Source organism: Heptranchias perlo, chromosome 18 (assembly GCF_035084215.1).
Source record: "Heptranchias perlo isolate sHepPer1 chromosome 18, sHepPer1.hap1, whole genome shotgun sequence".
Classification (NCBI taxonomy): domain Eukaryota; kingdom Metazoa; phylum Chordata; class Chondrichthyes; order Hexanchiformes; family Hexanchidae; genus Heptranchias; species Heptranchias perlo.
Genome location: NC_090342.1, coordinates 32,145,268 through 32,161,118, shown reverse-complemented (window position 1 = coordinate 32,161,118; position 15,851 = coordinate 32,145,268). Strand labels below are relative to the sequence as shown.

At 45.0% G+C, this 15,851-nt stretch overlaps 1 protein-coding gene across 1 annotated transcript in view; it reads left to right on the top strand.

Moving 5' to 3' along the window:
- LOC137334725 (IQ motif and SEC7 domain-containing protein 3-like) overlaps positions 1 to 14,706 on the top strand; it is a 112,526-nt gene extending 97,820 nt beyond the window's left edge. Inside the window, exon 11 of the mRNA XM_067999634.1 lies at positions 14,272 to 14,706. Within this exon, the coding sequence (XP_067855735.1) occupies positions 14,272 to 14,706 (435 nt within the window). The remainder of the gene's footprint in view (positions 1 to 14,271) is intronic.
- Positions 14,707 to 15,851: the final 1,145 nt, after the last annotated feature.

The following is a 15,851-nucleotide window of genomic DNA, read 5'->3' as shown; positions in this document are numbered from 1 at the left end:
TTTCAGGTTCTGTCTTTCAGCCTCCTTCTCTCCTTCACAGTGCTCTCTTACATTTTACCATTTGACAGGAGAGATGCAAATGGTATCAGCTTGTTTTTCCTCAAAAAGATCTGCATTACTTTCTGAGCTTGGTCTTGCCCTACCCTATGCTGTTCAATGCATTCTTTACACCCCAATGTTTTTTTAATCTTTCCAGCTTGTTTCTCTTATCTCCAGTGTGCTCTAATGTCCTCTTTCTAATATTTTGCTGTCTCTCAAGTTTTTTGTCTTCTCTCGGTGCTATTGACCACCTTATTTATCTCCTCCTCAATGTTGTCCAACCAGAGGCTGATTTTCTTTCTTGCCTCAGCTATAATTTTCAAGTATCTTCCACCTTTTATCTTTCTTCTACAACTTACTCATATGTTTTCCATCTACTTCCTCTTCTCTCCAGTGCTCTCCTGTCTCAAATTATTTTTTCTTTCCTCATCAATAATTATCACATATCTGTCAAACATTTTCTCTCCTTTACAACTTGTTCCTGTATCTTGCCCAGCTTCTTTCTGCGCTCTGAGCATTAGCTATCGTATTTTCATGTTGTTTCTGTATCTCAATGTCTCTCCCTCAGCTTATTTTTATTCCGGCATGTATCTTTCTGCTTTTCTATCTCTCCTCTCAGCTTGACTGCCCCTTTTCCACCAGTTGGTCACTCAACTTGTAGCTTTACTTTTTATCACTGTCCTGCCTTTCTGCTTGCTTGTTTCTCTCAGTTCTGATGTTTTCCCATCTTTCCCTGTCTGACTTCTCCTTGCTAATTTTAGCCATCTCTCTGCCAGTTTACTTGTGTCTTCCCCAATTTTCTCCAGACTCTATCTTGTTATTTTTATTGATCAATAATCTCCTATCTCTCTCAGCTTGTCTTTCCTTTACCCGATGTTCTCAGCCATGCTCTCATCTTGTTCTTCTCTTCTCAAACTTACAGTTGTTTGTCTCGCTGCCAGTTCCTTGTACCCCAATGGTCTCTTTCTTTGTCCTTGTTCTTTCTCACTATCCCAACACTTGCCAGCCTCATTCTAAGATGTTTTTATCTCTCTCACCTTCTTTCTTTCCTCCCCAGCACACTCCTATCTTTCTCCTAGTGTGATTATTTTTATCCTGAATGCAGGACAATAGTAGAGCATTACCTCTTAAAAAATTTATTGTTTTTTTTCAATTTGGAAGTAGTGCTTTTTGTTATATTTACCTACATTTTGAAACTGGATCTGATGAGTAGAGAGATACAAGAAATTATGTTTGAGAAAGCAAGGAAAAAATACAATTTAATCAATTGCTTTTTTTTAAAGCTGCAATGTCCTGCTGAATTTTATGCTGAGTCACCTACATAACATTTTCTCATCTAATGGCTTAAAACCTTTATGAACATAGTGTGTGTGTGTGTGTGTGTGTGTGTGTTTGGGGGAAAGTGGGTCACATGTACATTTGTGAATAGCTGTACACGTGCTTGACAGAAACAAGTATAACATGGACCTGTTTTGATATGGATCGTATCAAGACTTTTTTCTTTTTTTGTGCAACCTTGATCCAGTTCATATCAGGTATGACATTAGTAAAGCTAGAACCTACTCCTACTGTTCTGCCAGATTGGCACTAATTTGATAACTTAATGCATGAAAGTCCATGAGACCTCTGAATTTACTGGAACTAGAATAAGATCCCCTAAGAATCACTTGGATGGGATCTTACCCCATTTAAAGACACAGCATCTTGCCTTCCAAGACACTTTACTGCTTTCTTAAAAGGAAAAGTATGCAATGATGTGGTCAGTGATGCAATTACATCATTACATCATGATTAGTGGTGGCCACTCAACACATTCAGCACCGACAGCAATGTAAGCTTGCTGGGGCATCATTTTGAATTAATTATTCAGAGACTCCCACTCCTGGCTATTCCAGGAATTCAGCCCACCTGAAAACTCCACCCAAGCTCCCAAAAGAGTAATGTTATCTCCAATCTACAAATCCACCAGAGAATAACTTAATGTGCACAGGATAAACATTATAGGAGCACAAGATAAACGTAGATGAGGAGGGTCATTTGGCTCACCCAAATTCATCCATCCAGAAAATACCTACAGTCACCCTATCACTGCATCCAACTGTTTCTTAAATTATTCCAGGATTCTGTTCTCACTACATACCCAGAAATCTGTTCAATGCATTGATCACTCCTCGTGTGAAGGACTTCCTGACATCAATCCTAAATTTACCTTGCGTTAGTGTTAACCTGTATCCCTTCGTCCTACTGTCACTGTTTAATTTGAAAGTGTGTCCCAGATTTATCTTTTCTATACCAATAAACTTCTGCAGAAAAAAGTGAGTCTCACCATCAGGTCCCCTTTTATAATTCATCAGTTATGAAGAATTATTGTGAATGGTAACAAAATGTTCTTTATCTTTTTTTATTTGAACATTTTTACTGCAACAGTGAATACAATTGAGACCATTTTGGAGAAGGACGTCTAGCTGGGAAAGTTGCTGAGCAAGAAAATTTTGAGGAAGTTATGCTCAATATCAGCAGAGATCCAGCTATTACTCAGGGTGCTCCAGCAACTATGTCATTTCAATTGCGTCTATGTTAGTCCAACTCCCTTGTACTGCTTGATGTAGTAACTCCTCCAAAATACTTCCCCCAGTGATCTCAGCAACACTAACTGGTTAAAAACAGAAAAGACATACACAAAAAAGAAAAGATAAATCATAATTCATGTCACTTTGATTCCCAATAGACTGGCTATCAGCTCAAATTGTTGCCTAACAGAATTTGTCATTGGCTCTACTTCTTTAAACATAGAATATTGCCCATTTAGCTGAGTCAATTCTCTGAGATAGGTGAGTAGAGCGATTCACCACAGAGAATGGGATTCCAGTTCCATAAATGAAGGAGTTGGACTGTTTCCACAGCAAATTGTAATAACAAGAGACCTTTACAAATTGATCACTAAACCAAATACTAAGAGTAAATCTTTTAAATTCTAACATAATCTTTGAAAGATAAACTTCAAAGGAATTAATATCCTCACAAACCTATAATGTGCAAACCATTAAAATCGTGAAAGTTTAATTTCAATTTTACTTTTACAATTTAGGTTCTCAGTAATTGGTTCAACTGATGTTCCTTGCATTATCGTATCAATGGGGGTGATTTTAGGAGGCAAATGCGGGTGCGTTGGGGGGTGGGGGAGCTCTGAAAATCGCACAAATCCCATTCGTGTTCGGAAGCTGGCTCCAACCCGCCAGCTTACGAGTTTCCCAGGGGACCCACCTGTGTGCGCGCGGACGACCCGAAACCAGAAGTCCCGCCGGCAATTAAAGCTGGTGGGGTGACAGTTAAAGAGCCAAATGTACCTGAGGTATTTAAGGCACTTTACCTGTGACAGATGAAGGGATTAGAAAGATTTTTAACTTACCCGGACGGCTTGCCCACCGCTTCTGATTCACGCCGTGAAGGGCCGGATCAGGGAACAAGAAACAAAATAAATTAAATAAAAAAACATGCAATGAAGTGAAAACACTAAATGCACTTACCTTTGAAACCTGCTCCGATGTCCAGTGTCTCCCGTTCCAATGTCCCCCTCTTCACCCTCCCGATGTCCTCCCTCCCCCCCCCGGATCTTCCATTCTCCCCCACCCCCCCACCCCTGGGTCTTCCAGTCCACCGCCGGATCTTCTATTCTCCCCCCCCCCCTCCCCCCGGTCTTCCAGTCCAGCGCCGGACGACATCTGGCTCTCTCTCTTTCCCGCGCCCCCACCCCTCGCGTTGCAGCTCCTGACGGCAGCCAGCCTGTCAATCAGGCTAGCTGCTGGACGCGAAACCCGGAGAGGACGTTAACCACTATCAATCAACGTGCGATCGCGTCAGAAACGGTAAGTTTGGTTCATGCGGGTTTGTCACACGCACCTTCACCCCGCCGCTGTCATCCTGCCTCCCCGCTAATATCGGAGACAATATCTTTATTTGAACCGAGAAATGCATATAATTTTGGCAATAATATTTAAGATGCCAAATTCAAGTTTTTGAATTTTTGATTTTTACTCTTTTTTTTAAACCTTATGAGCTATCGGAATGCAGGGATTTATTTGAAGATCATATTTTCTCCAGTAATATTCCATTGGTGGAGTGGGGTTGACTTCTCTCAGATGTGGGGAGTAGGCACAATCCTAATACTGGAGGCAAAGAGTGAAAAATTGTTCCTCTTACCATTATAAACATCTCCCACCATGATGAGCGTAAAAATTCGTTTCACCAATAAAATGAAGATAAAGTTGGAGAGACCATGCCATGAAGGCTTGTCTGCATATCCTGCTCTATATGGTACATTAGGTCAATCCTGTATATTTCAAATAGTCAACATACATGATAGATTGACACCCATCAACAGTTGTTGGAGATAGAATGAAAAAAATAGAAGCAGAATTGAACAAAAATTATTCGTTTTTTAAAAAATTATCACACGAGGCAAGTTTTGGTCTGGTACCTTCAGTATTGATTCTCTGCCAGGGAATAGTAAAAACATATTCCATATACATTGTCACAAATGCATCATTACCACCCAGGAGCAGAATATTTACACTGCCACTGGCATCTACAAATATGTTCCATTTTTGTTTAAATTGCTCCATACATTTTAACTGCTGGTTCAGGGTATGTCTTATCATTAAGCCAGTAATTAATGTGTTTGAGGGCTTTCAGTTTCACTCAATGAAACAAAAAAAGTAAAGTAAGAAGCTTTGAATTACTTGTATTTTTAAACAGATTTTAAAAATTGACATTCGTTTTGTCATGAAAGAATGACATAAATGATGCAGACGGACAACTCTCCTGAGTTTAATGTCGAGGTGCATTGTCGTGCTAACATAGAGGGCCTTTGTCCATTAGAGGGGCAGTGAATATAAGGGTAAGCCTATTCAAGAACAAGAAAAGGATATTAATCCATCAAATCCATCACCTTTCAACAAATTGGGGTCAATTTTCGGATGGCCGAGTGGGTGCGTTCGTGGCGGGGGGGCTGTTAAAATTGGGGATTCCTGGGGTGGGTCCGGAGCCCGGCTTCAACCCGCCCACTTCCGGGTTCCCCAATGATGCGCTTAGATGCGCGCGCAGCCCCCGCATGAGGGACTCCCACTGGCAATTAAAGCCGGCGGGATCGCACTTAAACCAATTAGTTAGAAAGTTCAGGTCGTTTGCAGACCTGATTGATAGAATATTTTAGGAGGGGTGGGATTTTCATATCAACTGAGCGTGTTTCCCGTACTGGGGGAAACACTCCCAGTTGAAATGGACGTGTTGCAGCCACCAGCCTGTGGCAGCTGCAAAGGTCCATTTGACAGGTGGGGGGGAGAACCTCACTCATTGCAGGAGGCCACTCTGTCACTTTGGACAAAGTTTGGCCTGCACCACCCTCCTCCTAACACTGAAATTCACCAACTTGGAACCTCAACCCCGGTGTGCAGACACATTTACCTACCTCGCGGACCCCCTCAAACATACATCTTCCGGATGGGGGCCGCCGTAGCTGCAGTCATGACCTCCTCGGAGGACGAACAGCATCACCAGCCTCGCCGGCCACGCTGTCCACCTCTGACATGTGGAGCTCCATAACACAGTTCTGTGACACATCTACCTGCACAGCAGGAGGGAGGGCAAAGGCGGAGAGAGATGCGTCGCAGAGGGCACTATCCTCGCCACAGGGTCTAAAAGACCGAGGCTCTGCTTCCTGGACCTCTCTGAGGAGCAGTGCACACGGAGGCTCAGAGTCACTCGACATGTAGTCGTGGACATCTGCAACCTCCTTGATGCCGAGCTGCTCCCAGCTGGCCCGAGCACCATCTTCTTACCTGTCGCTGTCAAAGTCACCACTGCCCTCAACAACTTCTCATCCGCATCCTTCAAGGGTGCCAGCGTCTCTCAGCCGTCTGCACAAAAGAGCCCTGCAAATACACCTACACCCACTCTGCAGTGACCCAATGGGTGGCATCAGTTGTGGGTCTTCATGGTGATCCTCAGGAAAGGGAATTATTGCACAAACCAGACAAGATTCGCAAAGACGTGGCAGTAGTGGTGATAACAAATTTTAATGTGGTTGGCAAAACAAACAAAACTAAATGAAAAACATGACATTCTGTCATACATCCTTGTGCATTCCCTTTATGCTCACAAAACCTTAGCCTTACGTTTACGGGAACCCCTATGTGGTGCTACCCCTGTGGCTTCAATAGAGGTAGTGGCAGGTTGCTCTTCTCCATGCCCTGACCGATGAGATGCTTTGCCCGGACGCCCTCTGGGTTTCGGTGCCCGTGAGGGCCCCTCTACCTGCACCTGTGCAGGGACAGACTCGGCCACCTGGAGAGGAGGCAGCATTGCGGGTACTGGTTGAGAGGGGGGCAACGGGTGAGACATGGGAGCGCTTTGAGTGGCGTCCCCACTTCCATGTCCCCTTTTGCCATCATCCCTTTCCTGGGCCAGGCCCACATCACTCCTTCCACCCTGCTGGATGACAGTTTGGAGGACTTGTGTGAAGCCTTGAAAGGCCAGTTGTAATGTATCTGTCAGCCTGTTTAAGGCGGCAGAATGTTGCTCACCCTGAATCTGAATGGCCGTTGTCAGGGTCTGAATGGACTCATTGTTGAGCCGTGCTTGAAGCACAATGGAGGCTAGCCTTCCCTCCATCGCAGACATTCCCGCACCTACCCGTGACACCAACTTAGAGATGCCTTCACGTCCCTGTGACAGTATTCCACTCATGCAGGAGTTGGACTCCTCCATCCTCTGCGCGATTGTGGAGAGTGCGCGTGGCAACTCTTCCAGTACCTCGGCAATGTGCTGCTGGCCCTTGATGACTCTCCTTTTCATGGCTGACCCCCAGGGTTCAGCATCTGGGTCCAGCTGAGCAGAGCCTGGAGAAGAGTGCTCCCACCGACGCGGACTCTCCACCACCTGCCACCAGGGTCTGCTCGTGCTCACATGTGCGTGGAGACTCACCATGTGCAAGCCCAAATAACTGAGGATGGGGACCCACCCCGAGGTGTGTGTATCTGCGCTGGTGGATGGCAGGCTCAGATGTGACGATGCCCCCTCAGAGGCCGGCAGGTCCTCTGAGGAATTGCCCTCCGCAGTCATGGCAGTCGCAGATGGCCCTGGAAGAGAACAGAAAGCAATATTAAGCATGTGGACAGATGTTGAGGTGCTGCAGATGCCAAGTGATAAGATCATTTGCTATCATGAGTGCTGAGTGTTAGATTTCTGTCACCAGCCGCTTGTGCGCTTCCAGTCTCGGCGTCCGCCACAGACAGGCACTCCAGCGTCCGGCTTATTTCTATTGTCTGCTGCTCCGCGAGCGTTAGGACCACCTGGTGTGGCGGGGCTCCTCCGGTCCTTGCCCTCTCCTGGGCATTCTGGCATCTCTTCTCCTATCAAAGCAAAACACAGAGATTGAGTGATGGTTGCATAGTGACCCACTGCATGCATTGGTGTGGGTGAGGGTGACTGTGAGGGAGATGCATGGGATGGTGCATGTGAGACATAGCCATGAGATTGTATGAGGATTGGGTTACGTGGTAGTGTTCGAATGGGAACTGGGGTGGTGAGAAAGTGCAGGCAAGGTGAGGATGATGGTTGAGTGGATGTGAGGAGTGATGCGAGAGCGTTGTGATGGCAGTGCAGAAGGAGTTGTGTGGTGGTGGAGGTGATGTGGAAGATGGAGTGTGGGAGAATGCGTAAGTATACTCACTTTGGCTGACCTAGTTAGGTCATTAAAGTGCTTCCTGTACTGGACCCAAGTCCGGCTGACTTTGCTGCTGCTGCTGACCTCCTCTGCCACCTCGAGCCAGGCCTTCTTCGAGGCAGAGGCAGACCACTTCCTCCCATCTGATGGGAAAAACGTTTCCCTCCTCCTCCTCACCCCATCGAGCAGCACCTGGAGTGAGGAGTCCGAGAACCTTGGAGCAGCCTTGCCTCTGGCCTGCTCCATTCTATAATTTTGGTACTTTGCTGCAGGAGGAGCATTGGAGGACTGCCCCTTTAAACAGGGCTCCTCCTGCTGACAGCCTGTGATGCGGGTGCGCAGTGCGCCCGGGGCGCAGGTCTGCAACAGGAAACCTGGAAGCCAAGGCAAGTGCCTTCAATTAGGCTGCGATCACGTGTGGAGCACCCCGATTTCACTGGGCGCGTTACCCACGCCTCCCTCCTAATATCGGGCCCATTATCTCACCTCCCCATCCTCTCAACATATTCCTGAATGCCTTTTCTCTCCAGAAACACATCTGCTTGTTTCTTGATCCTAATTATACTGTCCACTTCAGTGGCCTTTCCGGGAACCTATTCCCATAATTATTTATGTCGAAAAGGTTCTGCCTGACTTTCCTTCTGACTCCCAGTTTCTCCGTCGATAACTTGTGTTCCCTGATATTAAACCTTTCACCATTGACAACAATTTGCATGGATCAATTTTGTTAATACCACTCATAATCTTGAATTAAATCACCACAAGGCTTCCTTTATTACAAATAAAACAACCTCAGTCTTTCCTTATATCTTAATGATCCCTGGTATCTAGAACTTAAGGGCGATTTTAACCCTGCTCACCCGGCAGAAACCAATTCTGCAGACTACAATTTTAACCTGCTCTTTTGAACAGGCGAGAAGGACACCCACTGCAAGTCACATGCGTCCTTCTCTAAATATGCACATCGGGCTCCGATGACATCATTGGGGCCCAACCGCTATTTTTTAACCACGGGCTTGAGCAAAGATGCAGTTATAGCTTTCCCGCCAGGTGAACCTAGTGGGAAGAAGAGTCGGGGCCAGAAGAGGCCAAAAAAGGCAAGTCTTTTTACTTTCCTTGTGGGGTCAGGAGGAGCAGGAGTTTTCCTCCGGGTTTCAAGAGAAAAATTTCGGCGTCCCCTGCCTCGGGTTTTCCCCCCTCTGATTGTGAGGCCTTCCCGAAACCCCCCCCCACCCCCCCCAACTTACTGAGTGCTGGGGACTGGAGAGGTGGCGGCCTCCTACTACCCAACATTCAATTCCCGTCCTCCGGCCAGCTACCACTTCCTGCCAATTTCTGACCAGGGGAATGCAGTTGAGGTCCTGGAGTTACAAATTCCTGGGTGTCATGCTGCCAAGTTCAGAATGGTTTGTTGCCCACCTCGGCCCCTGCCCCGAGTTAAAATCAGGGCTATTGTTGTTGATCCCTGCTATCGTTTTTCCATATCCAATAATATCCTTCTTACAACTTGATGACCAGAACTGCATACAGTGCGTCAAATGGAGTCTGTCTGTATGAACATTTTTTTGGTTTGGGAAGAGAGAAGAGTTTCAGGAGATGTGAGCAATTTTCATCACAAGAATCACGTGCAAGTAATGTGATTACAGCTCTAATTTTGAGATCCCATATCCTTAGTCGGGAAGCTGCACTTAAACCGAGGGCAGATCAAGACAGGGCTACAGCACGAAACCCTGATCTCCCAACCTCTCCTCCCTGTGAGCGCAACTCCCCGCTGGGAGCTAATTGTCACTAAAGTATCTCATATATATTTCAATGTTTTTTGAGCCGTCGTGTTTTGTGTTCGTAAAAAAGAAATTACCATAGAGCTATCATATTGGAGCAGCAAGAAGATGGCACAACAATAGATGCTATGAGGTAAAAGTTCTGCTGGGATTCTCCCAATCTTCTGCCAAACGTCAGTGGAAGATCAATAGAAATCCCTCAGCAACAGCATAAATGGCTGTTTATACCATTTCTCTGGGGTTTCCGCTGAAGTTATGGCGGGAGTTTGGGAGAACCCACACGGAAATATTGCTCCTATACCTGTTCTACCCAGACTTTCTAAATAGTTTCCATATTTTTTTTCTTGTTAATAAATATAAGTAATAAAACTGTATTTCTGACAGGGGCATTGCACTCTCCACTGGCATTACTCCTTTGAATCAGTTGGATCAGTTGAATCAGTACCTTACTAAACTGAGAGTGAAAATCACATTGTTATGGCAAGACAAAATTGTGACCTGTTCTGTCAACTGAGCAGGAATAAAAATGGGAAGTCTGTAATACAAAGTGACCTGTGACATTAACTGATGGGACTGACCATGTTGAGCAGGCGTGAAGATCTGTTTAAATGTTATAAATCACTGTGCTGCTCCTGGAAAATGAAGACCAATATTTTAGCTAGACACGATTCACTGAGACCTGTAAATACACAGCAAAGGGATTGCACAGCTTCTCTGTTTTGGATGTTCATTCTGGTGCTTTGTCATCCAGCATTTGCAAATTCAAAATGGTTCCTTTTTCTCCACCTTTTTATATCCCAAGATTATGGCAGCAATGTGCCATTTTAAATTAAGTGGGAGTGAGGGGATTGAGGGAATTCATTTTTGCAAATAGCAACAATTTATAAAATTGCTATGATGTTGGGAAAAAAATGACACCTGATTTTTGAACATGTAATTTCAAGGACTCCCTCTTTGTGCGCTGACTTTACACACCCACCGTATGAGAGATACAGGGGGAGATTTTCAGTGGCTCTGCCAGGTGGAAATGGGGCATTAGACCCTGAAAATTGTGGGGAAAAGCTTACCGCCCCATTATGGTCGACACCATCCTAAAAGGGGCCTACCACTGGACGGCCTGAGCATCTTATTTGTTTCATAGGGTTGGCCCTTTTAATATACAAATTGGGGTCCTGTGACATACATTGGACCCCGATTTCCATTTTGGGAGACAACAAGGTGGAGCATGTACTATGCAAGCTCTGCCCAATTTTCCCGGGCGGTACAACCTAAAATGTAAGTGATAAATTATTTCTGTGGGGCCAGAAGGAGCGGGAATGTTCCTCCAGGCACCACAAGAATAATGTGGACTGCTACCACTTTGGGCTCCCCCACCTCCGCGATCGCCTTCCGTCCTCTAGACCTACCTTGCTGCTGGCTGGGATGGCCTCTAGGCTGCCCGATATTGTGCCAGCCCAAGCCCGTTTGGAGCAGGCAGACTGACGATGGCATAGTAATAAGGCCTAGCCCTCAGAATGGACCGGGCCTACTGCTGCCAATACCAAGCATGAGTGCTCCTCTTGACCCCACAAGGAAAGCTTGGGCCTCCCCTGCCTCGTTCTTCCCTCACGCTTCCGCGGCCTCGATTGCACTCACTTGCAGACAGTTGGGTCATTAGGATCTGTGTCATTTCCAACCCAGTCAGATGAGGGGGAGCTGCTCAGAGAAGGCCACAGACCCAGCCCACAGGATCTGAAGGCCAAGAGTTATTTTCTTGGATATCTCTGAGGAGCAGTGCAGGAGGAGGTTGCCTATGCTGACCTATGCAGCCTGTTGCAGCAGGACCTTCCAGGTTACTACAGGGGACATCACCTACATCTCCCAGTTTGCAGTGTACAGCTGCAACAAACAGGTCGCCAGTGCCCTCCTTGCTAGAGCAAACCAGTACTTTACCTTTGCGATAAATGACAACAGCCAGAATAAGAGAGTTCTGGGATTTGCAACACTGGCTGGCTTCCCTCCTGACCAGGGCATAATAGACTGGACTAATGTAGCTATCAGGGCGCCAGAAGATGAGCCAGCAACTTATGTTAACAAGAAGGGCTTCCACTCCATCAATGTTCAACTGGTGTGTGATCATCACAGAAATGTAATGCAAGTCTGCGCCAGTTTTACCGGCAGCTGCCAGGACACCTTCATCCTGCAACACTCATTCATCCCCCCAGTTTTTCACCCATCCAGCATCATCAGAGGATTCCTGTAAGGGGACAAGGGATATCCCCATCTCTCCTGACTGATGATACCACTCCGCAACTTCACCACGCCTGAGCAACACAGATACAATGAGAGCCGTGGGACCACCAGGAACATCATAGAGCGTACCATTGGCATTTTGAAGCAAATATTCAGATACCCTGATCACTCTGGGGGCTCCCTACATAGACAAAGTGGGTCGCATCATTGTAGTTTGCTGCATTCTGCACAACCTGGCAATGCAAAGAGGATTGGAGTTTGAGGAGGCACAGCAAAAAGAAGAGGCATCGTCAGAAGAGGACGAATTGGATGAAGGCGAGGGAGAACCACCAAATGGAGAACAGGGAAAACACAATGCAGCTAGACAGGCAAGGGAGCAGTTGATAGAGTAGCACTTTCGGTGACTACCTCAATGGTGAAGGGTGTGATGGATGGGAGGGAATTGTTAAGAGTGGTGGAGCAGGGGGTAAAGGACTGTTGCCGTATGTTGTTGAGAGAGATGGAGAAATGAAGAGTTGTACTCACCCTTGCTACCATTGAGAGGTCGTTGAAGCGCTTCCTGCACTGGATCCAGGTCCTGGAGTTGATGCTCCTGGACCTGACTATCTGCCCAATGTCTTGCCATGCCTGGTGGACCTGGTGTTTTGGGATCCACCTGCCACTGGTTGGAAAGAGAACTTCTTTCCTCACCCTGACCCTCCTCCAGCGGGGCCTCCAGGGAGGCATAGAGAACTTGGGGCTTGTTTCTTCAACCTTTCTATTCTCCTTCTCTGTACAGCAAAATATATCCAGGAACCAGAAGGCAGTGCAACCTCACTTTGAGGAGGGTCAGCAAATCGTGTGAGAAACTTGTCCATGAGATTCTAATGAAGCCTGGGAGTTAAAATACCTTAGGCTTGTTTTCTGCGGCAGCGAGTGAGTTTTGAACTTATCCTGTTCAAAACGTCCCACGAGTTAAAATCGGAGTGGTTATAATCTGATAAAATATCATGTCTCAAAAGAAATCTAATTTAAAGTACAATAAAGGTCTAATTTTACAAAACCTTGCACATTGGGAGCACATATGATTTTCAATCTGTTCATTTTAGGCTCCACATTGGTAGCATAATTTAGTAAAACTACCCCAAATAAGCATATTTTAAAATTGTAATACTCTCAAAAATAAACATCAGCCTCTTCAAGATTATTGTTGAAGCACTTTACTGACAGGAGGTCTCACTTATACTGTGGTCTGTTTTGGGAGGTTTTCACAGTTTGCAACACAAATGCAGGACTGTTCACCGATGAGTCTGCCTCTGTCCTGCACCTGTAACTCCTGTCAATCACACAGGCTGGATCCTAGTGGTAAACAAAATGCATTTGTTCATTACCTCAGAATCTAGTTCAGAAATATAAAACTATTTAAAAAAAAACACACTTTTAGGTGGTTAAAATCCTTCAGCACTGAACATGAAAATTATAAATGTTTTCAGCAGCAATTGCAGCTTTCATGTTATAAATTATTGTCAGGCAAATTTTTAGATATCCCAGACTGTTATTCTGAAGTGTGCAAATGTATGAATAGGTAACAGAGGGCCAAAACTATCAAAGATATCTGAGAATCCTTTTCATAAATGGCAATTTATAACCAGAGGATTAGGTGCAACTTGCACAGTTTTCTCTTAATTCTCAACTCAGCTTTGAATTTAACCTGGTCTGATGGGACTAAAGTCTCTGTCAGTTGTTAGAACCCAAAGGTTCTGAGCAGTCTCAACTCACTTCCTAATGTGTGTGAGTCCACTGCAGAAAGCTGCACCTAATTCAGCACTATTTTTTACTAAATTATCAACCTCACTCAGAAATGCCACAAGAATGGCTAATGGGGGACGTAGAACTGCCACATTGGTGTAATAGGAGAAGCAGCACTAAAGTTGGGAGGGAAGGATAAAGTCACTAGGGCAATATATAGAGACCTTTGCGGTGAATTTTCACGGGGATTCTCCCAATCGACTTTGGGGAAGAGCTGGCGAAACCCTTGAAGAAAGGTGTTTATACTGTTCTTTTCAGGGTTTTTGCGGCTCTTCCACTGAAGTTACGGCAGATGATCGGGAGAACCTCCGTGGAAATTCGTCCCCCTTTACTCTGTATCTAAGCTATAAGGTATCTGATTTGGGAGTGCTCAATGCTTGTAGTGGGTGCAAAAGGTGAAAGAGCTATCCTTTCCTCAGTGCTGACAGGTAACTTGATGAATACAAACACTCCAATTTTTCAGAGAATAAACACAAACTTATAAATATATTTTCGAATATTCATGAGTTATAATGAGTGAATTCATGAAGTCAGACCATCTCTTCTGAAACAACTGCTAATGCTCACTGTTATGCTGGAGCACAGTGCAGAACAATTAGTGCCCTCTGTCTCCTGACCACTAGTTACTAAAAACAAGTGCAGTGTAGTGATATCACGGAATATACATTAACATACAAAGTAACAATGTGTTGAATGTTTCTAACCTAGGTGTCAATTCACAACAGGCTTCAAGCCTACCAGCACAATTCAGTGGGGAACCAGGAGTGCGCAGTCCAGCAAAGCACCCTCCTTAACATCAAGCAAGAAAACTCAGCAGTAACAGGAGCCGTGGATCATCTCCCTGAAACGCTTCTCCAGTGCCAGCAGATTGTGAACGTCATCGTCCTCCCTGTTAAACCGGACAAGCTGGATACCCCTCAGAATGAAACCCCCACTCACCACATGGGAACAGACACCAACTCCACTAGCTCTACACCTCGCAAATCAAAGGAAAGCAGGCTTCAAGGAACACCTGTAAAAGCCACTCATCAGCCCCCTCTGCCACCTCCACCCCCACCCTACAACCACCCCCACCAGTATTGTCCTCCCAATCCTTTTGTACACAGACGTAGATATTCCAGTGGATCACGAAGCTTAGTGTAGTCAATCTTACACAAGACAATATTGAAGCCAGATTAAGTCGGTTTTTATTTCACAGGCCCTTATCTAACATAATTCTGTAATGACAAGTCCATCAGTCCTTTCCCTATGACTGACTCATTCAAGTAGCATCTTTGTCCTATTCTTGGCACAGTGACTCAGACCTCTAGTGGCCTGTCAAGTTGTAAATATTGTGTAAATAATGTTTTATTTTTTCAATGTTCTCCATCCCAAGTTATCTCTCCCCTAACCTCCAATCACCTTTGCCCAAAATTCTGTGTAGGTGCGTCAATCAAGAAGGCAGGACAATCTTTGTTCATGGTCATTCCTGTGGATAACTTCAATGCTATTACTTGGTTGATCTATCAGAAGATGTGCTTGAATGGTGTGTGAAGTGCTTCCTCACTTCTTTCCCTCCATTCACCAGATGATTTGCCTGAGACTGGTAAACTTGCTGAAGTCTGAGTCAGTCGTGTCTGGACTATTAACTTGGCTGCTCTTCTCTGAGCCCAATGCTCTGGGCTTCTTGTTCTTCATCACCATTTCACACTTCATCTACTATTCAATGATCTGTTTGTGTTTGATTAACTAATGACACAGGGTGTTTTAAACCCATTTCATTACCAGTCTGTGCATGATATATGCTGTCACTGTATAGAACATTTAGGGGATAAGAACCCAGGATTCATCAGTCATCCCTCAGCAGAGTAACTGATGTACCTGAGAAATGAAAAATAGACTTATTCTGGCTTGAAGACAGAAACACACACAAAATGACTTTCCAAGTACTGACTAATAATTTTCTAGTGCAACTGGTGATTTGATGAACATTTGATTGATGAAAATTGTGTATCTTTGGACAACAAGGGCACAGCTTTAATAACTTAATTTCTAGGTTACAAATGTAAAGTAAATTATCTAATATAAAGGCAGCTTGATGGAAGCATTTCCATTTTACTATAGATAATCCAGATTTACAGATTGCGTTGGCCATAATTAACATTGCTGTTAATAAGCTTTTGGTAGATTAAAGAAAGCAGAGTAAGATTTTATATTGAGTTTTCACGCACAGCTCTGTTTTTAAACGTATCTGAATTTATAGATCACTTCAATTTAGAATAGGTCTTCAGGAATTTTATATTTTCTTT